Raw genomic sequence first — 25676 nt, 5'->3', positions numbered from 1 at the left:
ACAATAAATATGTTTTAACATTGTGTAGCTGTTAACTTCTATATGTGATTGTACAAATTTTTATAAATTAATTTATTGAAATAATTCAGTTAATATAGCTTTACACAAAATATTTCTTCTTTTTCTTTAAGATTAAAATGCCTTGAGGTACATGAAATCCAACCGCTACCTAGGCCTGACATACATTCAGATGGGCAATCCGTTGCTTCCCAGCCTGACGGACAGTTTCAGGACAGAGGTCATGACTGTCTGCATCAAGCTGGGTATACCTGGAATCGAGGAAGAAGGTTAAAAGAATTCCAGATCAGGTGATAAGTACATTACATATCTTTTACTGAATGGAGCAGGGGTGGGAGTCACCCCTGAAGAAGTTTGGGTTTAGTAGTACAAGTGAAGGCTAAGGCAAAGGTTTTATTCACAGGTCTGTCAGGCAGTTCTGAAGATGTCTTGTGGTAAAGTGAAGACATGTATTAGCTCAAATTTCCTACATTTTTGATTTTCTAATGTAAACAATGACTGTTTAACACTGTGCGTTACTAGAGGACTGCCAGGTATAATAATGTAGTCTTGCTCTCCTCTTGTGTTTCTTTATATTCCTTTGTTGAAGGAATCTTGACAAAGATGGGATGGTAATTGTTTGGAGATCAAAAGCCTAGTACTTTGTTGAACAAATGGAGCTGATGTAGCAGCTCAGGCTTGCTGAAAGAGGGAGGCCCTCTTCATGGCTGTGTGCTTTAATCGCTGTGTCAGCTTTCGTGCTTATGGGGGCTATCTGTGAAGCAATTAACTCTTAAATCCATTTGAAAAAAAAAAGTGATAGTATCACAGTCGTAGATGAGTGAGTGGAACAGGCATCTGGAGAAGCAGAACTGCTGTGGGGGAGGTGGAAAGAAGGAACATCTCCCTCTTTCAGGGGTAAACATTAGATTGGCTCACTGTTCTGGAAATATGTCTGACACAGCTGGTTGACCAGAGAAATAGTAGTGTTACTCTTCTAATAATGAAAAAGGCACCCCAGTTAATCAGCAGACTGCTATTCAGTATCACTGAGTGTAACTGGGCTGCTTGAAAATACCTTGTCAGCCTAGGTTTCCTAGGCAAGTGTGTCACTGACCTCATTATGTTTGTTGAGTAGACCTGTTAAAGGTACTAATTTCAGGGTGTAGATATTTCGTATATGCATTTGATCTCTGTAGAGTCAGACCCTTAGTGTTATTACTGAAACTAGCCTAAAAGTTCGTATTTTTACTGCTGCCTGGAAGTTAACAGTGGTAGAGTCCAAGGATGCTAAACTTTTCTTATATTCCAGATACCTAGCAAGGAAGTTCTTCTATCTGTGGGCAAAAAAGACATTTGGACAAGTTCTTCCTTCCAAAGCAAGGTAGATGAAGTTCCAGAAATTTAGATGTTTGTTGGTTTTGTGTTTTTTTTGTTTTTGTATTGTTTTGTTTTGTGTTTTTTTTAGTATGGTTTAGTACTGTAACGTTGGGCTAAGAGACGACTGGCTGTCAAGAAAATCTTTGGGTGTCTTTTGAGATCATTTGAATACTTCTCTTGCTCCTGTTTTTTGTTTGTTGTTTTAATAGTTGTGGTTAAAGTTCACTAACCATATTCAGAGGACCTGTAGTTGTCTTGATGAAGTTGAACTGCAGGTGCACACAAATGATAGGGTATGAATGTAACACATGCTTTAAATGTAATGATTTTTCAAATTTATAAATACTCTGGAACACAAATAGATCTTGATCTTCAGTTCATTTCACTGTTTGCAGTGTTGTTCTTAATGTGTGTATCTATATATGTTTTGCTGCACTTTGCATCTGACTTCAAAATACCTGTAGCAGATGATTCATTTTTGTTGTTAGTGTTCAGCTACTAAAAATCGACACTTTTATACTCTTTTCTGCTTTAGTTTTAATTTGCATGTTCATTCTTGTTTTACCACGCCCCTGGGAACTGAGGCAGTTACCAGTGGAAAGACATGCATTTGTTTCAGTCAGAGTAAGATCAGGCCCTTTGTTGCCCAGTTTCACTGTACTCTGCTAAAAATATTCTGACTGTGCCTGCCTTAGTTGGTAAAGGGAAGCTGTCCTGTGAACCTTGCTGTTCTTGCTATCCCATATACTGAATTTGCATTACTTGCTTTGGCTGTGTAAATTCAGGACAATGTTTTTTTTTGTTGCTGTTGTTTTTTAGAATGAGTGGAAATATATTCTCTAAAGTTGAGAAAGAAATATAAGCAATAATTAAATGCCTTTTTAGAATCAGGAGTTGCCAGTTCTCCATAGCTTTGATTTACATGTTAGTTATATGTTAGTGCACCGAGTAAAAAATAAATGTATAGCTTATTCCTTTCTTTTCTTCTTTTTCTTTATTTTTTTTTCCTGCTTGAGTGCTTGGAATGACTTAGCAACTTGGGGTAGGTAGCTATGAATTGCAACTTGTGAAAGGATTTGTATGTTTCACTGACAAACATTGAGGTATTCTGGACCTAATCCTGTTCATATTATAGGCGAGACCAGTTTAATGAAGTTAGTCTGGGCTTCTTGTATGCTTTTTGTTTGTTAGCTTGTGTGTTTTGTGGGTCCTTCCATTTTCCTTCTCTCCATCCAAAATACAAACAGTTGAGAAAATTTTGGAAAGCATTCATACTCCAGCTGATGAAACTTCCACGTTTGTAAAATGTTGGTCAGGTCGTTTTGACCAAATAGAAGAATGTTTCAGAGAATATTTAAAAATAAAGAAGTGAATTGCTTGAATAATAGATGAGGACCCTTGTTTTTAGTTAAAAGAGAATTTTATCCTATGAGATAAGCGATCAAAATCCTAATTCCATCATATTGATTCTCTTCTACCTGAATTTTTAGTTGTTTGCAGTTCACTTGAAATGTAGCATCACTTCTTACCTGGTCAGGTGTGATAATTAAATTTGGGTGTAGAAGTAGAGGCTGTTCTTCTGGGGTTCAAAGGATTTGGAGGCCATATGTGACTTGTAAATCCATTTTGTGCGTTAGCATCCATGCAGAAGGAGAAGGTAAACGAATAGATAAACAGCTTCATTTTTGGCATGGATAATGTGCAACTTCCTGAAGTAGTTTTTAAGCTTATTTAAGTGTTCTCTGGAAAGATCTTACATTTGGGATGACTTGAGATCAGTATGCTGCTTCTAAGAACACGATGGAAATATCAAAGCATTATAAAATCTGCAAGCAGCTTTTGTATTTATTTTGATATGTAAAATATTTTATGTTAAAATAACTAAGACCAAAATTGGCAAGGAAAATATTTGCATCATTTAGTATTTAGAGCCAATGAACTGATTGCTTCTCGTCATACTTAAAGAGTCTTGGAATAGGGTGTCACACTAGGGTAGCATGCAATTAGATGCTCTTAGGCTTATCAGACAAAATGAAAATCTGCATTGAATGTATTGGTGGTCAACCTGGAAACATGTTTGAAGTTTCCCATGCCCAAATCTTTCACCTGCCTAGATGCTTTTATGACCAGAAGATTCTTCAAAAAACGTTCAGAGTGTGGAAGGAGCGGTGGCCTGTTTGCAGAGAAAGGAAGTTGATACTCAGAGCTGACAGCCATTACAGGTTTGTGAAATTGCTTTCTGTTACTGTGTGTATATAGCTATATGAGAAATTTTCCTTAGGTTCTGAAGAAGTTTTTAATGCCAATGAACGATTAATATAGTAAAATGATACATCTAGGTCAAGAGCAATGTCTTCACTGTTTTTTTAATATTCTCCCCCCCCCTTTTTTTTGTTTCTTAGGATGCAGTAAAAATTTCTTATCCAGCATATCTTCAGAGTGCAGCTGAACTTAAAAGAATCCTACTTCTAGGCATTGGTAGCTGTTACATCAGATGCTTTTTTAAATTATTTTTCAGGCACTTACTCCACAATTTGATATTCAAGGCTTGGAGAGCTTACGTGTGCCAGCAACAGGGAAAGAGGAACAAATATTGTGTTGCAGAGTCTCATGGTAAGTGTAGAAGGGAGGTAATTACCTTTACTGGGGACATGCTGAGATAGGAGTTTCCAAGGGAAATGTTTGCACAGAATCTCTGTCTCTTCCATATTTCTGTGTGTTTAACTCCCCTACCCTATGAAAGTGCAATGTTTTTAGGTACAGATGGTTGACTGTCTAGAACTGGCAGGGGGGTTCTTCTTGATGTGCCACTGTGTAGCTATGTAGCTAGTTAGGGGCGTCAGCGAATAAGCTTAAGGGCCTCTCCATCTGGTCTCAATTGCATTTTTGTGTTTGTTTTTAACTTTATCACAATATGTGTTCGAACAGATAGCTTTGAATAGAATGTGTTACTGGAATTCTTCATCAACTGTGCCTATAGAAATTAGAGCCTGATTCCTCATGGTATAAACTTAGCCACACGTATTCTACCTGTATTCACTATTCCTTCCAGCTTCTGCCATGCAGTTGAAAAGAAACCCAAGCTTTTGAAGTGCTCCTAGTCTTATACAGCTCCTTTCTCTGCATTGGATTTGTCCTGCTGGTGAAGTTGCCTATATTGATAGCAACTTCCTTCAGTTTCAGGGAATATCAATTTCCATGAAAGGGAAGATGACTCCCTTTTAAAGATGATACCATGATTTTGTTCTGTGTTGATTTACAAAATAACTGGTCTCTTTGGATATGAATGTTGCCTTGGAATATTATGTATTCTGGCATCTTTGGAAAGAAACTGATGGACTTTCTAGACTAAAGTAATTACAGGAGCATCTGTGTGCTACTTAGTCAAAATAATAGAAAAGTGACCTGTTTTAAGGTGGGTCAAAATTTGATTTACCAGATCACAAAGAAATTTTCCAAATAAAAAAAGTATTTTTTGAGGTATAAATGTGAAGTAGCATAAAATCAGTGACATTTTTGATGATTTCTTTCTAATAACTTTGCTTCACTGATATCCGTTCTGACAAGCCAGACTTGTATGAGGCAGGGCAGCACACTGGATGAAGTGGTAAGCTGGAATTCATGACACTTCTGATTTAGCTGTGTGACTGGCTTGCTAAACAAACTTGGCTTGTTTCTGGTTGAGTTCTCTGTGATGTGAGAATAACGTGAAAAGTTACAGATGAACTTTTTTTTGAACTAACCGAAGAAAATCCTGCAATTCTCATTTAGGAAGATTGTTATGCTGAATGTTGTTATCCAATTATACATCCTGTCAGAACTGAAGACAAAGCAATGCCGTACTCTGATAATTCACACTGTTCTGAACAAGTGGCATGATCCTATCTTTGTTTCAGAGATTCTTGTTCATTTGACTCCCTTTGCCGAAGGTGGATGGTTGCAGCTGACTCTGGTGGCTGTCATTTCAGGGTTTCCCACGAGGTGTCACTGCAGGCTGGGGGCCTGGAGATCGACAGCAGATGGTGTTTACAGGGTGCTTAAAAATGCCAAATTCTTGCTTGAACTTAAGATGCTGTAATTTTTTGTTTTGCACAGCAAAGAAGCAAAAACTGCTCAGGACCTGGCAGCATTGGCTGATTTATGTTGATGTTCGAAGGACAAAACAAAGTATGCAGACTATGGCACTGGCATTCAGGGAAAGAAGCTGTTTGCGGTAAGAATGGAATGGAAACAGGCAGGGAGGCACTGACCACAAGGCTGTGTTTTTTAACCCGTGTTCTGTGATCTTTTCCTGTAGTGGCTTTGTTTCATGTTTGATTTTTACTTGAATTCTTCTAGTATGCCTATAGACTGTGAATTTAAAAGGTGGTTATTCATACCTTTTCCAGTGAGAGGAAGGTGTTTTCTTGCACAAAACTATGGAACCTGCTTTTGAATGTCTGTAACATTGCTTTGGCAGCATATCATGGGCAGTGTGGAGAAGACGATGCTATCAGAACCATGCTGGACGTAAAATGAATGTTTTGGCTCTGCAGCATTGGGCCCAGAGCCTACAGTTTCGAGTAAGTCCTAAGAACTCCTGCTGCTACCATTTCTAATGTTTAAATTGCACACAGATGTGACTAATACATTGCAGATCAATTAAAAAAAAAAGTTGGATTTCTCATGGGAAAAGCGTGAAAGCATCAAACAAAACACACACACACACACACAAACACACACACCAAAAAAAAAGGAAAAATGTTTGCTGTGGAAATTCTTTGTGTCTCTACCTTTTCTGCGCTGATGCTGCTTTGGGTATTTTAATGGACTGGAGTGAGAGGGCAGGCTATAAATGTAGAAGGAATGTCAGGGTATAAAATCAGCCTCCTAAAGGATGGAGGTCAGGGTCCATGGTTTACTTGGGAAACCTCATTGCTCATGGCTTCCACTCTTGTACTTATGGAGAATTCTTTGTTCTACTTCCCTAATGTTGTCTGTCCCCCTCTCGCCCCTTGCTGGCCTCCCTCAATTGTCCTTTCAGGCTTGGTTGCAGTGGCGAGAGCTGTATTTATTCATCCAGAACGACAAGCAGAAGGAGACTAAGGCAGTAACTCACCATCTGCACATGGAATTGAAGAAAAGCATGGAAGCATGGCTGGGATACTTAGAACTCCACAGAGCAAAGAAATGTCAGAATGGTGAGTGACAATTGTGAGTTAGGGCAGAATAGGGCTCAGCCCCCTCGCTTAGGGCACAGCGATGTTTATTCTAGGAGACACTGTGGTGCTTCTTGTTGCTGCTGTCCCAACAGATGGTAAGATGCAACTTGGGCTGTACATTGCCACAGGCCTGGCTAGCTGAGGTTCTGTACTGAAGTGCGAGGAAGATCACCTGCTTTCCATGTGATTTAAAAGAAAATGCTTTACTGTTCCCTTGAAGAAAACTTGCACATTGCAGATTATATTCTAAGATGTGTGAGAAGGATGCATTTGGGGCTATTATCAGTCAATCTGTGTGAAGATTTTCTTGGTAATTAGACAAATCGCAGCTCTTACAGAATGGTAAAGATTATTACACCAGTTCTTTTGTTTTTCCCTTGAAGTCACTGGGACAAGTTCAGACATTTGTGTGAATGCCTTTTGGTTGGTGGTAGTGGAAAGACTTCAGCTTGGCTATTAGAAAACTAGTAACAGCAGAATACTGAAATGTGAGCTTGTGTCTATTGAACAAGTGGCACAGTGGCACTTGTTAAATCAAGGGAAACTCATTTCCCTTCTTGAATCAGTACAATATGTTTCTGCTTTAAAATTGCCTTTGTGATCAAAAATAAATGTAGTCCATAGCTGAGTGTTAACTGAATTCTTACCACCATTTTCCAGTGCTAGGAGCTTCTGTTGCTTCAGAACGTGAAATAAATGAGTCCAGGACAGGATAATTCATGAGTAATTTGTGTGTTTGTTTTCTAGAGCTAGCTCAAGAGCATCACCAAGGCAGGATAGTCCGTCAGTGTTTCTCAAATTGGCGGCAGTCATGGGAGTGCAGGAGAAGAGCACATGCTCACCAAAAGGAGATCGAAAAACTATCAGCGAGGATTGCTTTATGGAGAGCTTTTGCACGCTGGAAGCATTGTATCCATTTTCTATTGAGTTGCTAGCATTACTAAGGTTAAGAGCATTACTGCAGTGGGAGGATCTGGTTAATAAGCAGGAATATCATGTAGTAGCATGGGTAACAAATGTATCATTAGAAGGATGCATGTAAGGCTGTATTAACAATTAATAAAACTTGCAATCACAGTATGTTAGCCTTTTGATAGCTAAGAGCCTGCAGGAAAAAAATCTGCCTGCATATGATAAAAAAATCTGTCATACTGTCAGCATAAGTTACAATGAGATTGATTTTTATACTGTTCTTGTGTCAGAATTTTTCTTGAGCTGTCTTGTTGGCTACTACAGAACAGTGAATCAGAAATGTATTGCGTTAAGCCTGCAAAATCTAAAACCTGACTGTAATCAAAATATCTCCCTACAAATAACAGTGCAGGAAATTCAAATGTTGAAGTACATTTAGATGAAGATGTAGTTCCCTTCTGTGGGAGGAGGTTGTGTATTTATCAGGATGGGTGTTTGTGTAAAAGATGCTTTAACTCAGTAACAGATGTTGTGCTGTGTGTGGAAGAGAACCAGCAGTGGGAGCTGGCTGAAAAACATCACAGGCACCATCTACTGGTAAGAGCACCATTACGTCGGGTGGAAGAGGTGGTGGAGAGAATTAAAATACTTGTGACTGTCATTGTGCCATGAACACTAACAATGGTGCAAGGGGATGTTTTCTGCCATGGTGAGTTTCCAAATCAGGTTTCCAAGTTCCAGATGTTACAGAATGCCAGTCGAATCCAGATGGGGAAGTTAGTTGTCTCACAGTAAAACCCTGGGAACGTGGAGGGGAATTTTAGTTTAGCTAGAGAAACAATGATTTGTGAGAGGAGATCGATGCATGGTTTTGTTGATGACAAGACTGTAAATTTTAGATATTGCAAGGAGTAGCATCAAATGTAGGTTGTCTGTAATATGCAGCCAGTTCTAAACCGATGAGTGCTTGCTGACTTGGATTTTGTGAAAGTTGTGTGCATTTATTTCTGTTACAGAAACTTGGGTTTAAGGGTCTTCAGCAGAATGTCACGAACACTCGTCTTCAGCAAATGAGAAAAAATCTATCATACCGTCAGTATCAGATTACAGTGAGTTTGACTTTGTACAGTTCTTGTGTCAGAGTTTTTCTTGAGCTGTCCTATTGGTGTCTACTTCCAGCTACAAAATATTTCTTATTAAATCAGTGGCTTTATTCTAAATGCTAATAACCACAGAAAATCTCTTGTCTGAGTCAACTGTCAATCTTAGGTATGTTATTTTAGTTTTCTGATTTTAATGTTTATCATGACTTTTTATTTTGCCAGAACAAATTATAGCAGGTGATAGAAGAAGTTTGTGTTATGAAACAGTGCAGCATGCTGCAACAATGGTTGCCTGCTGCATGCAGTTTTCTTAGGACACTTAATCTCTCTTTGCATTCTTTTCCTTCCTTTTATAGTTATGTTTTTAATATCTTTGTTGTTCCGTTTCAGGTGCTGCAGAAGTTCTGGAACCTTTGGAAGTCCCGTTTGGAAGAGAAGGAGGAAGAACAACAGCAGGCCTTAACATCCTTGGCTCATGCACGTTACAGGTATGCAGAGAAATATTCATATAAATTTATACAAATGTGGGATTTGTGAGCCTTTGGTTCAGTTTTCAAATCTGCTAATGCCTTTAGGAGCATGATCGTCTTGATGCAAATTGCTCTCATGTTTTCTGTGAATAATAGACAGTTGATAGCTCCTGCTTCTCTCTGAAGTGTGAGGGGGAGATGGATTAAGCCTAGCTATGAGACTCTTAATACTGGATACAAAAAATGGAAGTTGTCTTGGTAAGAGCAGTAGGTAGACAGAGCTCAAAGTTCTTGCTGCTACTTTACTTTGGGAGATTTTCTGATTTTTTGATTTGATTTTGATTTTGATTTTTGGATGAAGCTTAGCAGGGGAGAGCGAGACCTTTACCAGACGGGTCTGTGCTACTCAGTGCAGCATGCTGTCTTGTACAGTGCACAGATCGTGAAGCTAGAGCTGAAACTGAAAACATTTCAACCACAGTATTGTGGTGTTGCTCTCAAACAAATGAAGCCTATCCCCAAGTGAGCACGTTAGTGCAATAAACCACATAGATTTGCTTGGTTTAAATGAAGTGCAGAGTAACAAGGAAATGAAGGGAAGCCTTGCTGTGCCATGCATGCTTATAGGTGATGTACTTAGCTGTTTAGCACACCTCACATTCAAAAAGACATTTGATTTTTCTACAGTTCAGAGAACTACCTTGTGGCCTGATCAGAATCTTCCACACAATCAAATCTCTATCTCATTTCTTCTAATCCTCCCAGCAGGGTTGGTTGAAAGTTGTAAAACTTCCTTGATTAGGAGAGACTAATATTACAAGAGAAAGTGGTATACTTGGTTCTGAGTTAGAGTTGATTCATGTTTAATTTTCAGGGCATCGTTATTGCACAAATCTCTCAAGCTGTGGCTATTCTCATGTCAAGTGGAGAAAGTTCAGGCAGGTGTGGGGTCTCCCTAGTGTTTCAGTAGATTTTATTGTCTGTGGACTGCATAGGTGATAGTGGTTTTGCTGAGCATTGGTTATTGAACACAGTCTGCTACCATCTTTCTCTGAATCCTCTACTGACAGCTTGCGTTTATCATGCTCTGCAGGGCAGATGATGCTAATGCCATCTGAGCATCCGAGTCTAGAGGAACAATTGTAATTTGATTGTGCTGGCTTTTATGTTAGACTGCTTCAAAGTAGCCTCTTCAGGTGCAAGATTCAGAGTGAAGCTTGGCGTCTAACTTGGAGTGGATAACAGTGTTGCACATCATTTGGCTTGGTTTTGGGGAGGAAAGGTTAAAAGGACTGAAATTACAAATAGTTCTGCAATTTAGTCAGTTAAATAAAATAGAAAAATGATGTTCTGCTGGTCTGTTGTTGGTGAAGGGTAGCTTTTACATTTTTTGTGCATTTTTATATTTTTGTGCATTTTTTTATTTTTATTTTCTTTAGCAACTACTTGGATGGTTTCTTCTAATTCTTCCTTGCTGTAATAACTGATCACTAGGCATTGTCTCTTTACCCAATGCAGTTTTGGTTTTGATTTCAGGACCTCTCTTACAGTTCATGAACATAGCAATGTTCATAGTCCCTATGAATAGCACTGGATTACAAGAGCCACTGAATATCCAAACTAAATGATTACAAGCTACTTGTATCATCTGTTATTGCATTAATGAGGCACAGGTTATTTTGTCTTTCCTTGAGAGAAGTCATCAATGTATTTTCAATGTTAGAATCAAATCCATAAAGACAAATGTCTGTAATCTATTCTGAACTAACTAGGGTTATTTATTTCAGATAGTGTTGTTCTAAATCTCTTAGGAAACAGAGACTGTGGAAATCTTCTGAAAAGGAATCAGGCTGGTTGCACCTCTTTAGAGACAATAAGTCAAAACTAATAGACATTTGGGGAATAAAATCTTGACAGCCTTTCAGGCATGGAAGTAGTTTAAGAGCTGTGAACAACACTGGAGAGAGATGAAAAAAATGTTACTGTTCTTCCACACAGACTTATGATTGTTCTTATGAAATCCATTTGTTACGGATGATGTTTTGGGCTGCTTCAATGAGTCTTTAATAACTATAGGTTTTATAAGATTCACTTAGATTGCCTGATGAAAATAGAAATGCTCCTTGTAGAGAGTTCTTCAGGAGTCTTAGCTGCTTGTTCTTAATTTGTGGAAAACTGATTGCTTGGTGTCTTGACTTCAGGATCACTTTGGTTTTGTTCAGAGGTCACTGAGGAAATATTACTCTGGTTACCTACCTTGCAGTCAGTTGCAGTATGTGCAGTTAGATTCAATATGAAACAAACAAGATATACCTGTAAGCTTTAATTTTGGCTCCAAGACCAGTGTGATACTCATAGGAATAGAACCCAAACTCACAATGATGATATTGTTTCACAAGTGTTGTCTTGCGCCAAAATAAATCAGTTACAATTGCTAGAGTTACTCCAGTTTAAGTTAGCAAGATTGCCAGTAATTTCACACTGCAGTTTCAAAGTTGCTTGATGATTCTGCTTTCTGTTGAAGTAAATGGATGCAATGGGTTCTCATCACCTCTTTAAAATTCAGCCATTAGCCTTTGTCTCAGGGTATGATATATCTTACTGATTACTTTTATGGAGCCTCAGAAATGCCCAGCAATTCTAAGATTGTGCATTTGTTCGTTGTGGAAATCGGAGGGGGGTGGAAATACTGATGGAGAGAAAAAAATGTTCGTCTTTTCTGGGACTCCTTAAGGACCTTACCTTGGTTTGTATTCTTAGCCTTGGATTCAGTCCTAACCCTTCAGTTAGGGTCACAACTTCTCATGCTATTAAACCCTATCTCCCATTTTCTATATTAGAAAACTAACAATTTTTATTTTCTTCTCTTGGAAGGGTTATGTTTGGAAACATTCTTAGAATGAATCTCCTCCTGGGACACTTTCCTGCATAAACTGGGAGGGAAAAAATGTTTTTTTAACATTGAATCTTCTTTCCTAGTAGACTTGGGAGCTTACAGCTTTCATTTGCAGAGGACAGTCACACCCTCTGTTTTAGATTGCGGTGTTTCTGTCGGAAGCCTGGTTTCACAATTGAAAAACAAGCTGCAGGAAGCTTGGTTTTCATTGGATATTGGCTTGCTTTTTGGGAGAGTCACAAGTAGGTTTGGAGAGCATTTCTGCAAGCAAGTGGGAATTTTTCCACCCTGTGTTAGAGTGCAGAAGTGGTGCGTTAGCTTATCTTCTGCAGACAAGGAGAGAGAGAAGGCTGAAAGTCCCAGGAGGATAAGCTCAGTGAAAATGCGTTGTAGCATGAAATTACTGCAGTGTAATTTATGCCTCTCTCACCAGGGAGAGGATGAATAAATACATGGTTCAAAGGTTTCATCGACTCTGTAGCTGTACCTTGATTCCATAAGCCAGAAATATTTTTGAGTGCAATCTTTTCTCTTTAGAAGAGTATAAATGAAGTCTTGTTTCCTGAACATGCAATTGTAAGGAGCGTGTTCTTTGTTCAGAGGTCTGGGGCTGTTTTCCAACCAGATCTAAGTAGAACTTTCATGACAGTTTGCCAGCACTCAACTTCCCTGTTGATCTCTGATGCACTTATGTGCTGTTTCATAAGTCAGTGCCCCAGCTGCTGCATCTCGTGATCAGGAGATACCCCAGAAGAGCCATCAATTGAGATTTGTGACCGTCTGTAGATCAAAGATGCTCTTGTTGGCAGCTACCTGTACCCTCCAGAAAGACTCACTTAACTCATGTTGTTTACCATAAATTTGAAATGAGCTGTAATAGCTACCTACTAAAAATTAGCTGCTAAGAGTCCAAAACGTGTTTTGAGCTAACTAGAGAAGGGCTGGGACTTGCTGATAATCTAATTAATATACCCATATGACTGAGTTTTAGAAATAACAGATGTAGTTTTGAGTGGGTGTTAGTTCTACTAGACTAACTCAAACTTCTGGACTACGACACTTCTACCATGTGTGTTCTGTGTGAGAGTGTATAGTTCTTAATCACAAATACGTATTTGTTGCAACTTTGGGATGCTATTTGATAATAAGTCTTGTGCATCCCTGGGAGGGTGGCAGGCTAGAAAGGAAGGATTATCTCCATCTAGAAAGAAAAAAGCTTTGATATTGATGGCAACTAACTTTGCCTTGTTTATAAAAAGGTTTTGGTAGAATTCATTCAGTGTTGACACCAGACCACTCTGCTTTTTGTTATTTGTTGTCATAATATTTTTCAAGTCCTATTACAATGTTTGTTTTTCTTTGTTAAAAAAAAAAAGAAGAAAAGAAAAAAAAAAAGAGTAGTATCGTCAAAAGATTTCCAAGGGAGGAGGGAGCAGAATATATTTATAATGGAGAAGAAGTAAAAGGTTATATATTTTTGTGTAAGTAAAATAAATTAATTGATCAGTAGTTGGAATGATCTTTTGAATGATCTGAATGAAAGCAGGAAGTTGTAATAACTTCAGTAAATGCATTAGTCTTGTCCCATGTGTTTTGCATAGGATTTCAGGAGACAATTTTTTTTTTTTAACCCAGAGACTTGTAGAGACACAGAGCTGCCTGATTTCTAGCTAGCATGAATTAGAAAATGAAGTAACTATTTAAGTTGTAGATGGATTGGTCTTTTGAAATTCATAAAATAAGTTGTCTGAAGGAATTATCTTCTGTGCTGATATTCTCCCTCTTTACTTGCAGGAAGATGTTGATGAGACGGGTATTTGACATGTGGTTGTTGAAGGCGTGCAAGCAGCAAGAATACAGAATGGAAGAGAAGAAGGTAAAAGTAATTCTTTTACCTGGTCTTGCTCAGGAAATAGAGGGGATGATTTCTGTTTGTGAACATCAGTTAATGTGAGATGGGCTTTGATGTTGTAAATACCTTTTTCTCTGGTGGTGGTGGTGGAGAATCCAATCAGGGGACGCATTGCAACCAATATTTGCTAATAACCATTTTAAGTTAAGCTGCTTATTAATAAATAGAATCAAACTGTTATTGTCAGCAGATAACTACTCATGCTGTTCGTTCTCTTATTCCTTCACATAGTGTGTGTATATGCTCTCATTCTGTTTCATAGTTACCTGGTTGAAACAATAAAGAGGAGTCACCTCAGCTAGTTCACCACCCTAGCTATAAATACAGGGTTGTGCAAACACAGTTGTGGCTTCTAGGTAGGTGTCCAGGAAGTCCCTCAAGGGGTCTTTCATTTCCTAAGGTGTATAAATAATCCTGTAGTTTTTAATATATCAGCCACTGCCTTATTTTATGTGGCGAGTTGCACAACTTGTAGTCAATGGTAGTGTGTGCTGGTGGCCTTGTGGAGATAGGGCTGGCTCTTGGTGTTCTGAGTTTATCTGGTCATACATATTCAACAGGCCTTGTTTCCGGAGCTTATCAGTTCTTAGGAGTCTTTCACAAGCTGCTTATCAGCTTCTGTGTTTCCTCTTTGGTCTTCTGTTTTCTGGTAACAGTTTCTCCATTCACATACATAGAAACATGTAGAACACTGTTCACACAGCAAAGGGACTTTGTGTCCATTGTTGTTCAAAATAAAAAAGATGAAAACATATGGGGGACGGTTCTATGCCTGTCAACTTTGAAGAATTGTCTTCTGTTGTTTGCAGCTGGCCTGTGTCACAAATTCATTGCCACCTTCTCTCCGTTATAGGCTGTATTTCATTTTGAAAGGCAACTGCTGGTTTGCTTCTGGTGCCTCTGGTGTAGAAGAACAGCTGCACGTCTGGAAGAGCAAAAGGGGTTGGCTCGTGCAGGAGATCACTACAGTGACTTGCTGCTGCTAAAGGCTTTCTGTCTGTGGAAACAAAAAACTCAGGAGAGAAAAATGGAGTAAGAAGTTTTTTAAAAGGGAGAATTATTTGGATTAGCCTTGTGGTGGCCCATTTCTGACAGCAGCATTTAATTCTTAGTCACTGACTTCTTATTTGTGCTTTAGATTCTACTGGTTTGTCTTTTACTTAGTAGACTGACAATAGCGAGCATGGACATGTCTGTGCTAGAGGTGTCTAGTAACATGGATTGTATTGGAGGAGAAATAATTCAATTCTTTTTCCCATAGGAGGCTCAAGGAGAGCCAAGCCCTAAGATTTCACTATTCAAAGTGTCTGCAGCAGTCTTGGAACAAGTGGAGAAAGGTGAGAGAGTTAATGTATGGGTAAATGCTTGAAATCGGATTGTTTGTACCCCTTAAAGGAAATGGTTGATTTTAAACACTAGTCATTCCTAAGTTTTCATCTCTTGCCAGGTGGATAAAATCAGTTCAGTGTGGCTGGAACAGGAATCGTGTAGGGAATAAAGGGAGTTCCTCTTGTTCGCTTGTCTAGGGATAGTGAGAATGGAACTAGAGCTTTGGAGATTTATCTGAGAATGTAACCAGCATCAGTGTGATGAAATTGTTCCTAGTCAATACTAAGTATGTCCTTTGCAAAGCTTTATTTAAGTTAGAAATTTGCAGTAAGTCTGTGGTATGTGGCTTGTAGTTATGCACAGGTCATAGCAGGCAATATCAGATGGCATTTCACTTTTATGCCGTCTCTTGCCACGGCATGGTGTAGCAAATGCATCTGCAAGAGGGTTCCTGAAAAAGGATTGGAAAAAAGGCCTCAACTAGCCCTTTTGAGAGCAATAGCAGAGTGCAGCACTAGTTTGAGAACCTTTCATAGCAAGAAAAAGAATTGCTGTTTCACCAGAGATTAGGAATGGTCCTTTTCCCTCTGCTCTTTGCCATTGCTAGATTTCCCTCCATCACATATCTATCTAATCTTTGCCTTTTTTTTTTTTCTCCGTGTAGTATGTGGGACATCGGTGTGAGAAATGGACAAAGCTGGTGCAAGCAGACATGCACTATCGGCACACACTACTGAGCAAGACATTGGCAGCCTGGAAGGTAAGAGAGAATGCCCTTTTCTTTGTGGAACTTGTCTGTGTGTGCTGAAATGTTTCAGTGAGAAATAACAAGCTGCTATGTTGTTTCACGCCAGGTGCTTATGCACCAAATGTGCAAAGTAGAATGGAAGCTATTGTAGCTGGGTAGTGTGAGCTCTAGCATTGTTCTTTGGAGCAAAAGAAGCAATGGCATCTTGTGGTCTTGGTGAATGATAAATAATAGCATTAACGGGTATATAATGACTACACATCTCAGAAAAACTGCATTTGATTCCTGTGGCTGGAGCTTTTTTTTTTTTTTTCCTTAACTCTAAAGCTGCTGTTAAGAGTTTCCAGATATCTTCTCTCCTCAAAGGTCCTGGCAGTTTAGGAAATCTCACGTCTCGTTGCTTTTCTTACAGAGTTATCAACATAACATTCAATGCATTCTATACCAAGTAGCTGAAAAGGAGAAACTGCACGCTAGACTACTGCTGCGGTAAGGCCGTACTTCCTTAAGCAGCATGACAGAGAAGTGACTACATTGCAATCAAATTACTCTGTTTCTTTTGCTGCCACCTGTGTAAAATTTTGAGCATTTGGTGGTGGGAATTGTCTACTCTGCATTGCTATTTCTGTGCTGGTCAACTAACTAAAAGAATTCAACCTCTTACTGGATCACCATCTGTTTTGCTTTAACTTTTTTTTTTTTTTTTAAACTATCTCATTGACTTTACCTATTGCACATGCTGGACTTATCTGTGTTTAGCCCCATGAGAGACTCAAGACAGCAAACTATACCATTCCCTGCAGTGCATAGTCTGACTGCTGTAATATTAAAGCAGCCTGGAATATGTAGAGGCTTTCTTCCATTATAGTAAGGAGAATGATTAAGGTTAAGTCACTATATATTGGTTGTAGTTGCTTTAATTTTAACTACCTCCTTTTGTTGGTTTTTTTTGGTTTGTTTGTTTTTTGAGCTATACAGCTTGAGCCACTTGCAGAGTCTGACTTACCTTAAGATGCTTGATTTAAGGTTGTATTCTGCTTTTGCACTGCCTTCTGTTTTCTCTCAGCAGAAACCAGAACTGATTTGCAAGGCTGAGTTTATAGAGGCAGCTGGTTTTGGTTCCCCTGTGAGTGGGAAGGTACCAGCCAAACAAGTGAGAATAATTCTTAATGTCTTCTGTTTTGTTTTGTTTTCATTTTGCCTACAGACAGCTTCTGTATAAATGGAGAGAAAATGCCCTTGCCCTTATCTGTGAAGCTAAGGCAACTACACGAGCAGATGCACACTACAGGAGAGTAATCCTGTCAAAGGTATGTTCTGTATAGCAGATACCAAGGTCTGTATGAATGCTAGCTTAGGCAGGAGCCAGGTAATGCAATTAGAAGGACCAAAAACTTAATTTAAGAGCAACAATCAAGAGAAGTCTTGAAAGTTGGGAGATCCAAACTCCCAGTCCCAGGTTATTACTACAGGCATCTCTGAAACAGTTGTCTCTGAGTGAGCGCATGGTTTTTCTTCTTACTTTCCTTCTCCGTATTTCCTTGGAAGGGAAAAACAGTCTGATACAGCATAGTAGTATTATCTGTGGGTGGGACAGAACAGATTGCCTGAAAAATGCCGGGGAAACCCTCTAAAATACTGCTCGATTTCATTTTTTTTTTTTTTTTTAGGAAATTTGCACCATTTTTCTGAGCCTAATGTGGAAAATGATTGTGGTGTCAAGAATGTGGTACTTCTAAAGGATGTTGTAATGTCAGTCTTTTATCCTGTCTCTTGTTTGCATTGTACCTTTAGGTGTTTCTACAGTGGAGGTACGCTGCCTTACTACAAATGCATTACCGTCAGCAGAAGGTGACAGCTGTGATGGAGGCCAGAAAACATTTGGATATGGGTGAGCTGATGGGAATATTAAACTGTCAAAAGACTTAGCTGTCCGCATAAGGACCTTAGAAGGATGTGGCTTAGCAGGGCAGTCTTTTGTATCATCTGTGCAGATGAATGGATATTAAGACTACATGGACAAGCCCCATTGAACGGCGAATGACGTGGGACTCCAGCCTTCTATTGAAGGCTTCTTCTGTGACTTTTGCCTCTCTTTTGTTTCCCTGTCTATATAATGGATGATAACACTTCTTTCCTCAATGGAATTGCCCACTACTAACATTGAGAAGCTGAGACATCGCTGATCTGAGGGTCATGAAAGTAATCTTATCAATTATTGCCTCGATCTTTCTCTAGTAATTAGTTTGGAAAGGCCCTCAAACTCTGCCAACATTTTCATGATTTCATGTAAACGTTGTGGCTGATGGCTCTGAAGCACAAAGATGGCAAATGACTTCTGAAAGATTATAAAGAATGTCAGTGATATCAGGGAAGACTTGCAAGTCAAGGCTCACTGTCTGATACCTGAAACGCTCCACTTAACCTTCTTCCTAGTGCTGAGTACAGTCAGTGTGAAGTATTGCCAAAACAATCTGGAAGAGTAGCTGATCACTAGATACTCTCTGAGATTAATAGTGTCTCTTTCATGGTAGTATGATAGTTAATTTCTCTTCTCCTGATAGTGCGTTTACAGACCCTGTTTCTTCACTGGAAGGAATTTACTAGGGAGTCTCTGATGCTGAGGGCTCAGCAGCACAGGGCAGTGCAGCATCACCAGCAGCACCTACTGCAGAAGTACCTGGAAAAATGGAAGAAATACCATCAGCGGTGCATTGGGAAAATGGTGAGAAGGATCAGCAACCTCCCCAGCCAGTCACCCAGGGTGGGAAGTTGCTGGTGTAGAGGAGCCAGACATTTCCTAGCGATAGGAATAGTAGTCTTGGCTGAGGAAGAGCGTGAGAGCATTGTGCATTGAGGAAGAAGGAACATGCTTGTGTCTTGCCTGAAGAAGTCTCAGTTAGAACTAACAGACTTAACAGATGACAAGTCAGGCTTGCCATGCGTGGGGTCATTTGCTGTTAATGAAGTCCTTGTGGGCTCACAGATATTTGCAGATGGGGTTACACCATAGAGCACTTGGATATTGAGAGTGGCTGGCCTCAACAGTACAAAGGGTGGTAAAGGCTGTTTAGTACCTGTTCTGCTCTAGTAGCATTTGGCTCACATAAATGGGGTTTGACTGTGAGCACCTCTCTATTTTGTTTGTCTTACAGCTGCTACAGAGAAAGGCAGATCAGCTAATGACTCATAGACTTTGCTCTACTTCCTTCTCCTGCTGGAAGACACGGGTAAGGAATTGTCCTCTGGGTTAAGTATATAGCTGCTTGCTGATGCTTACCCCTTCTTCTCCTTCATATTCCGTTTACATGAGGAGCAAACAAAACTATTTCAATGTTCTCTGGATTTTTGGTTCCACTAGTGCAAGAGATACCTTACATATACTGGGTAGATGGGGTAGGTTATTCTGCTAAGGCTCCACCAGCACTTCCTCTTTGGTTGATTTGGCTAGTGTTTCTGGTGTGGCATATGTAAACTCCTAACCTGATTGCTGTACAATATACGTATATATTTTTTTTCTAACAGCTGTTGCAGCAGCAATGGGAAAAGCAGAAGACAGTGCAAGCATTGTGGTACTGGTCTCTTTCGTTGCAGAGGAAGGTAAGTGTGTAGAAGGCTTGGGGGCAGGCAAATGTATTTGGGATCTGTGTGGTTGATACGCAGGTCTGACTGCAATCAGCAGAGTGCACGAGCTCATCTCTTTCCTTTCCTCTTTGGGGTCCTAAATACTGATTTGGGATGCTGGAAAACTGTCCCTATGTCCTGTTTTCCAAATAAAAAAAAAAATAAAAATTGCATGTTTTTTCCATGCTGACTCAGCTGACTCAAATCCCTGTTCCTTTGTCCTTGTGGTGTTTGTCCTGCTGTAGCTCTGCCTATTACTGTCTAATGGAACTGAGAGCGTTCTTGTCTGCAGGGGGAGTGCAGTCCCTAACCCAGAACTTGTTTTTGTAATAGTCCCAGGTATCTGCTCTCGGTGTTGTAGGTATTCAGTGCTTGGATGAGATTTGTCCGAGGGCAACAGGAGAGGAAAGATCGCATTGAAGAAGCCATGGGAGTTTATCGTACTGCCCTCATGAGAGAAGGTGTAACTTGGATCTTGAGGTACACTGCTGGCATGAAACAGTTGCGGGGACAGCTCCAAACCCAGCATCAGATGAAGGTGAAAGAGACAAGTGAACACTCAGATACATCCAGGGCACCAATCTCTGATTTGTATTTGAAGTGTGTCTGTGTGAGTGTGTATAGACCTTGGAGCCCTGTGTCTCAGCTCTTGTTTGGATCTGGCATATGCTTTTACCCATGGTTCAAAGCAAAACACCTTGTCCTTTTTTTTTTTTTCCCCCAACTGAACGTAGAGTGCTTGAGACTTGTGTTGGTAACTGGGAGCCTTTCTTAATGAAGCTATTTCAAAACTGGCCAAATCCTGCCATAGACGATGTAGCTGGATAAGACTTTTGCTTGTAACTAGGGTTTTTAAACTTGGGACTGTGTTAACGTAAAGCATTAGAAGCTGCATCTCATCCTGCCCTAGCTTTAGTATTGCTTAGACCTGCAAGAATGGGCTATAGTGTCACTTGTGCCTTTGAATGTCTGTCCAGCCCTGTGTGTGGAAAGGAAGATAGGGATGCATGTATTGATTATTTCTTGTTCCTGGTCAGCTTTTCCAGCTCTTTTCCAGGTTTACAAGACACTTCTTGTTCTGTTTATTTGCGTGCAGCCTGCCTTTTTGCAGAATTACCCAGTTAATTCTCTTTATCTGAATGTTAACACGGACCTGCTCATTTAGTGTGGAGAGCTGGTATGGCTCTCAGGTCGTCAGAAACTGCAGTTCCTTTCTGTGGTGGTGTTCACCCTAGGTAGTGTGGTGTTACTGTCTACCCTCAACCATCAAATGCTTTGCTATTCTTTGTGTTGACAGGCAGCCTGCAATCTTCACCAGACAGTCTATCGTTGTGCAATGCTCTGGAAACAGAAAGCTCTCTACAAGAAATTAAATAAGCCTTGTTCTTTTGTGTCACCTCTGAAAAAACAAGTGACATTTAAAATACCTAATGTTAGCCTTGAGACAAGAGGACGTTCTGCAGAGGAAAAGCCGTGGCCTTCAAAATGCAATGATCTACCATTTCACTTCGCTGGTGGTGACTCAATTCTCAGTGAGCCGTAAGTGTAAAATTTCAGTCTCTCCTGCATTACTCTGGTGTATATATGTGTAGTCCTTAGCATACGCTTTGTATCCATCTATCTATATACTTACATGTCTATATCCATATCTTGGAGCCCTGCGTCTCAGCTCCTGTTTGGATCTGACATATGCTTTTGTTTATGGTTCAAAGCAAAACACCCTGTCCTTTAGTTCAGCTGAGACTATATATTGGTAGATATAGACCTCAGGCTCATTTTTATATTTCCAAGTTTTCACAGTGATGATCGTTAGTTCCATGCAAATTCCCTTTCTCTGATGCTTTACCAAATGGCTGGCTTTGCTGAGTTATGCAAGAGCTGCCACATAATGTATACATTGGCCATCAAATAATGAAAGAATTTGTGACTTTCACTTCCATACTGGTGATGAGTAGAATCAGCTCAGCTATATACTTTCCTCTAGGAGTTTCTCAATATGCAACTCTGAATTTGTAGAATATTGGTCATTTGTCATGGGATCTGTTACACAGAGAAACATTTGAAAGATGTGGAGTGGTGGGATTTTGTACCATTATGAGAGCTTATCTTGCCCAAGTGACTTAGAGCTGTCAGTGAAACTCTTCTTTTTTCACTGAAGTAATGATGAAATGATAAAGATCAAGATTCTGGCAATGTAGAAACAAGGCTTTGTTCTTGACCTCTTCTTTTCCCTGGGAAAACTATTCCTTAAAAAGAAAAAAATTCTCCTTGATCATGGGGCAAATGCAAGGAAGAATCTTCCATGAATCTTGAGAGCCCAGGACAGCAGCCTTATGGGCTATAAGGTAGAAATTTCACATTTCTTTAAGTCAGCATATGCTGCCAAAAGTAGTTCAGCCCCTTCCACCCATCCTTGTGTACGCACAGTCATGCATACAGTGAACCAGCTGGCAATATTGATACAGGTTGAAATCTAATCTTTAAAAGTTATTGCATGCAAGAGCAAGGTTGCAGGGTGGGGTAGAATGACAGAATAAAAGTGCTTCTTTAGCTGCAGTGCCAGCTTATACCAATTTAAAATAATTATGAATCTATGTCATTACTGGTTCTGTTTGTTCTTTTCAGGAAGGCTGTGCGACAAGCAAGATTACCACCACAAACACCTGACTTCCTTCTGGAATCTCTAGAAAGAAAGGAACTGCTGGGAACTCCTTTTTTGAGGTAGAGAATCTGTTTTTATTAGTACTGCTGGTGGTTTAGGAAGCCAGCTAACACCCCACAAGACAGGACCTTATTTCAGTGTGCAAGGGAACAGCAAGATTCTTCCTTTTTTACTTTTTTTTCCCTCACCGACTGTGAAGTATAAAACTAGTAAGTTCAAATGTACAGGTGCCTTCCTTCTCCCCTAACAGATCAGGGACACCTTTTCAGCAAACAGATGGGAACAAATGTTCTTCTCAGACTGGGAACTTAATGCCAACAACTGAAATGGAAGAAAGCACCAGTAAATGGCTTTCTCAGGTGGGCAGTACCACTCATTCCAACTCATCTCTGACACACACTGCTCTCCCATCTGTACCATTGTGGACACGTGATGTGCACCGTGCTGTGCAGAAGCCAGAGCTACGGTCTCCTTCATTTTTTATGCCCCAAGAGAAGGCTGGATCAGAAATGGTGAGCATATTGCTGAAGGAAAAACTAGTGTGTTTACTGGGCTCCTGTCAGCCCACATGCTGCTTATTGCTGTTTCTTCCTATGACTCCACAGAACTGCTCATCCAGTTGTTATTTTTTTTCTTGTACTAGTTGTCGTCTTAGAAGTTGATTAAATGAACTGTCTCTGCATGCTCAAGAATTTTTTTTCCAAATGTCCAAAGCAACGTTTCACTTGCTGGCCAACCCGTATGCTTTGTACTGTAATTCATGCCTTTTTAATGGTCCTGTGTTCTTCACAGTAGGATGCTCCTCCTAGAAAATGACTTGAGAGTGCAGCTCCTTCTACAAGTTCAGAGCAGTTACAGTTTGTCAACCAGATTATAGGGATTTAAGAGTAACTCAGTTTAGGAGCACTGGCTATAGCTCAGAGTCTCAAAAACTGAAATTCACTTTACCTGCACGTAGGTGCTTGCATTTTAAACTCCTCTGTTTCATGCGGAAAGGGAGGTGTTATTCTATATGAAATTTCTTCCTGCTAGAAAGGAAAGAGCACATTTCTTGAAATATCACAGGAGCAGCAGTGCTTGTGAGAGAGGCTCAGCAACTACAGGTGATGTCTTGGTGTGAGCAGGGCTTAGTAGCTTGGGTCAGGTGCTCCTTTGAGGATCAAAATATCATTCTGATCTTGCAGAGAGGAGGTCAGCCTGTGCATGGTCACACAGGAGCCCATTCCCAAGGCTGTCAACAGAGAGAAGAGTTGGAGAAGTTGCGACCAAACTTAAAGTCACAGTTGCTGTCACCTGAAAACTTAGTTGGAAAACAGAGTCACCAAAATGCAGGTAGGTCCTCAGCTGTAAGATGCAGCAGTTACATGTACTCCTCCAATATATGCAAGAGTGCAAGTCAACTCCCCAAAACACAGGGGAGACAAGGAATTCTTGTATGCCAACATCAGTAGGTGAAGAATCAGTCGTTTATTTTGGATTGGCAATACAGTTGTGTGGACTCTGTTGAGGCAGGGGACTAAAGTCCTGTTTTGGTGATTGAAGGGTGGGAACTAGTAGGGGTCAGGTTTTTAACAACACTGTGTTCTAGTGCTGGGGCATTCATGTACATAAGGCAAGAATATGGAGCTGAACTTTCTTGGGGAGGGAAAAATTCACCCAGTACTGTAATTGCTGGGAAAACCTACAGGGGATGGATGATGTCTAAGCATCCCTCTATGCTGCATCTTTCAGGATGTGAAGGGCATGAACGTTTTTCATGAGGCCAGACTTATAGAGTAGATGTGAAACACTACATTGTAAACAGCATTTGCAGTTCTAATCCATTGACTAGATCATTTCTCATCTTTGGTGTGTTGAAACTGGAGTCTTGAAAGCCTGCAATGCTGTCAGGACTCCTTCTTTCTCACTGTACCTGATCTGTTGGGTGAACAGGTAGGTATCACATGGTGACAGAATGGGAAAATAACTCAAGAGGGTTCCGTATTTCCTGCCTACTAACCTGACTTTCCCTAATAAGAAGAAACAGAGTAAGTTTACTTTCCTTGCTTGTGCTGTTTATCTTCTGTTCAGCTGAATGGGAAGAAAGGAGGGAGCACAGTTCCAAAGAAGAAACGTTGTTCCAGAGAAAGCTGGAAGCAGAGCTCCGACACATCCAACAGCAAATGCAGTACTACTTCACCAGGAAGCAGGAACTCAAGTATGTTACAAAGTCCCTATAGCCAGCCTTTCTTCATGCTGTCCACACAATATTGCGTTCTTTGTGTGAATTCTTTGTACTTTGAAAACCGTTCTTTTTCACAGCAGAACTGTGAATTAAATGGAGAAGAATTCTGTCCTTTTAATAGTTCACTCGAGGTGAGAGAGAGGGTACGTGAAGAACTTGTGTAATCAGCAACTGGTTTAATTATACCTTTGGCAGCTACTGGAGAAACCTTGACAGGAGTGTCACTGGGCATAGTCTGAAGGCAATGCAAATGAATTTGGCAGAGCAGCTGAAATTTACCTTTCAACTCTTTTACCATGAGGGGTAAAGACTTAACTTTTTTTAACTGTCAGTTCCAATAATAATAATAATGTAGCTAGGGTTTGATAACAGATTACTTCTCCAGTAGAACAAATTTACAAAAATGTTTGAAAGAGAATGGGGCTTGAAAGGTTCTAACTGTCAAGAGTAGGATGTGAAGACAGGAGCTTTCATACAGATTTTTATACTTTTCAGCATCCTTTTCCCCCCTTTTTAGACTTGACTCACTGGTTTGAAACAAACAAAAAAAGTCTTATTGCAAGCATTAATTGCATGTCTAAATTGGCTTACACTGTTGGCTCCTAATTGTGATAAGAATCCTTCTAATCCCTTTTATCAGGTCCTGTCAACAGCAGGCACGGATTCTATGTAAGTGGCTAGAAATGAGCACACAACTAGAGGACCAAGACAGCGTACAAAAAGTTCGGGAAGAATTGGATCAGGTGGGTAAACAGTGAACAAATTCAAGTTACTTAAGTGATTATCACTATGCTATGTGCTTAGCCTAAAGTGTAGCGCTAGTTGTGGGGAATCAGCGGTAAGGTATTAGTAAAATCAAGAGAAGAGAAACTGGTAATCAGAAGTGAGCTGTTGAGTGGAACAAAGACTGCTGTGTAGATGCATCTTCCTACTTGTTCAGATACATAGCTGTAGCTCCAGTAGATGTAAGATTCACTTCAAGCTACATAAGCGGCTTAATTAATTTGTCTTAAAACTTTCTGTGGGCTCTCAGATAAGTGTAACGAAACTACACTGACTGCATCCGTACTGCTGTCAGTTCCTAAGTTCATACAGCTGTCTGTGTGTGTGTACTGCACTTAGACCTCTAAAGTGACTGTACTTAACTGGTTATGAGTGATGCAATCCTGTTATTTCGTGGTTTTTAATAACGATAACATAAAGGCTTCCTCAGTCAAA

General features: G+C 39.9%; 1 protein-coding gene across 7 annotated transcripts in view; it reads left to right on the top strand.

The window, feature by feature from the left end:
• Positions 1-25676, top strand: part of SFI1 (SFI1 centrin binding protein) — a 34310-nt gene that overhangs the window by 3479 nt on the left and 5155 nt on the right. For 6 of the 7 annotated variants that reach the window (XM_083803854.1, XM_083803855.1, XM_083803852.1 and 3 more), the window contains exons 3-30: positions 132-308; positions 1310-1381; positions 3492-3599; positions 3896-3990; positions 5473-5590; positions 5837-5939; positions 6401-6557; positions 7326-7487; positions 8017-8087; positions 8507-8599; positions 8984-9081; positions 13754-13835; positions 14725-14903; positions 15133-15208; positions 15865-15960; positions 16361-16437; positions 17156-17258; positions 17743-17839; positions 18513-18673; positions 19104-19178; positions 19474-19548; positions 19934-20110; positions 20870-21111; positions 22198-22293; positions 22485-22746; positions 23419-23566; positions 24305-24431; positions 25099-25201. In XM_083803854.1, the coding sequence (XP_083659980.1) occupies positions 132-308; positions 1310-1381; positions 3492-3599; positions 3896-3990; positions 5473-5590; positions 5837-5939; positions 6401-6557; positions 7326-7487; positions 8017-8087; positions 8507-8599; positions 8984-9081; positions 13754-13835; positions 14725-14903; positions 15133-15208; positions 15865-15960; positions 16361-16437; positions 17156-17258; positions 17743-17839; positions 18513-18673; positions 19104-19178; positions 19474-19548; positions 19934-20110; positions 20870-21111; positions 22198-22293; positions 22485-22746; positions 23419-23566; positions 24305-24431; positions 25099-25201 (3430 nt within the window). The remainder of the gene's footprint in view (positions 1-131; positions 309-1309; positions 1382-3491; positions 3600-3895; positions 3991-5472; positions 5591-5836; positions 5940-6400; positions 6558-7325; positions 7488-8016; positions 8088-8506; positions 8600-8983; positions 9082-13753; positions 13836-14724; positions 14904-15132; positions 15209-15864; positions 15961-16360; positions 16438-17155; positions 17259-17742; positions 17840-18512; positions 18674-19103; positions 19179-19473; positions 19549-19933; positions 20111-20869; positions 21112-22197; positions 22294-22484; positions 22747-23418; positions 23567-24304; positions 24432-25098; positions 25202-25676) is intronic. The other variant, XM_083803858.1, reaches the window with a different exon arrangement.

This window comes from Anser anser (genome assembly GCF_964211835.1).
Source record: "Anser anser genome assembly, chromosome: 18".
Lineage (NCBI taxonomy): Eukaryota > Metazoa > Chordata > Aves > Anseriformes > Anatidae > Anser > Anser anser.
The sequence above is the reverse complement of the archived record's forward strand: the minus strand, read 5'-3'. Positions and strand labels throughout refer to the sequence as shown.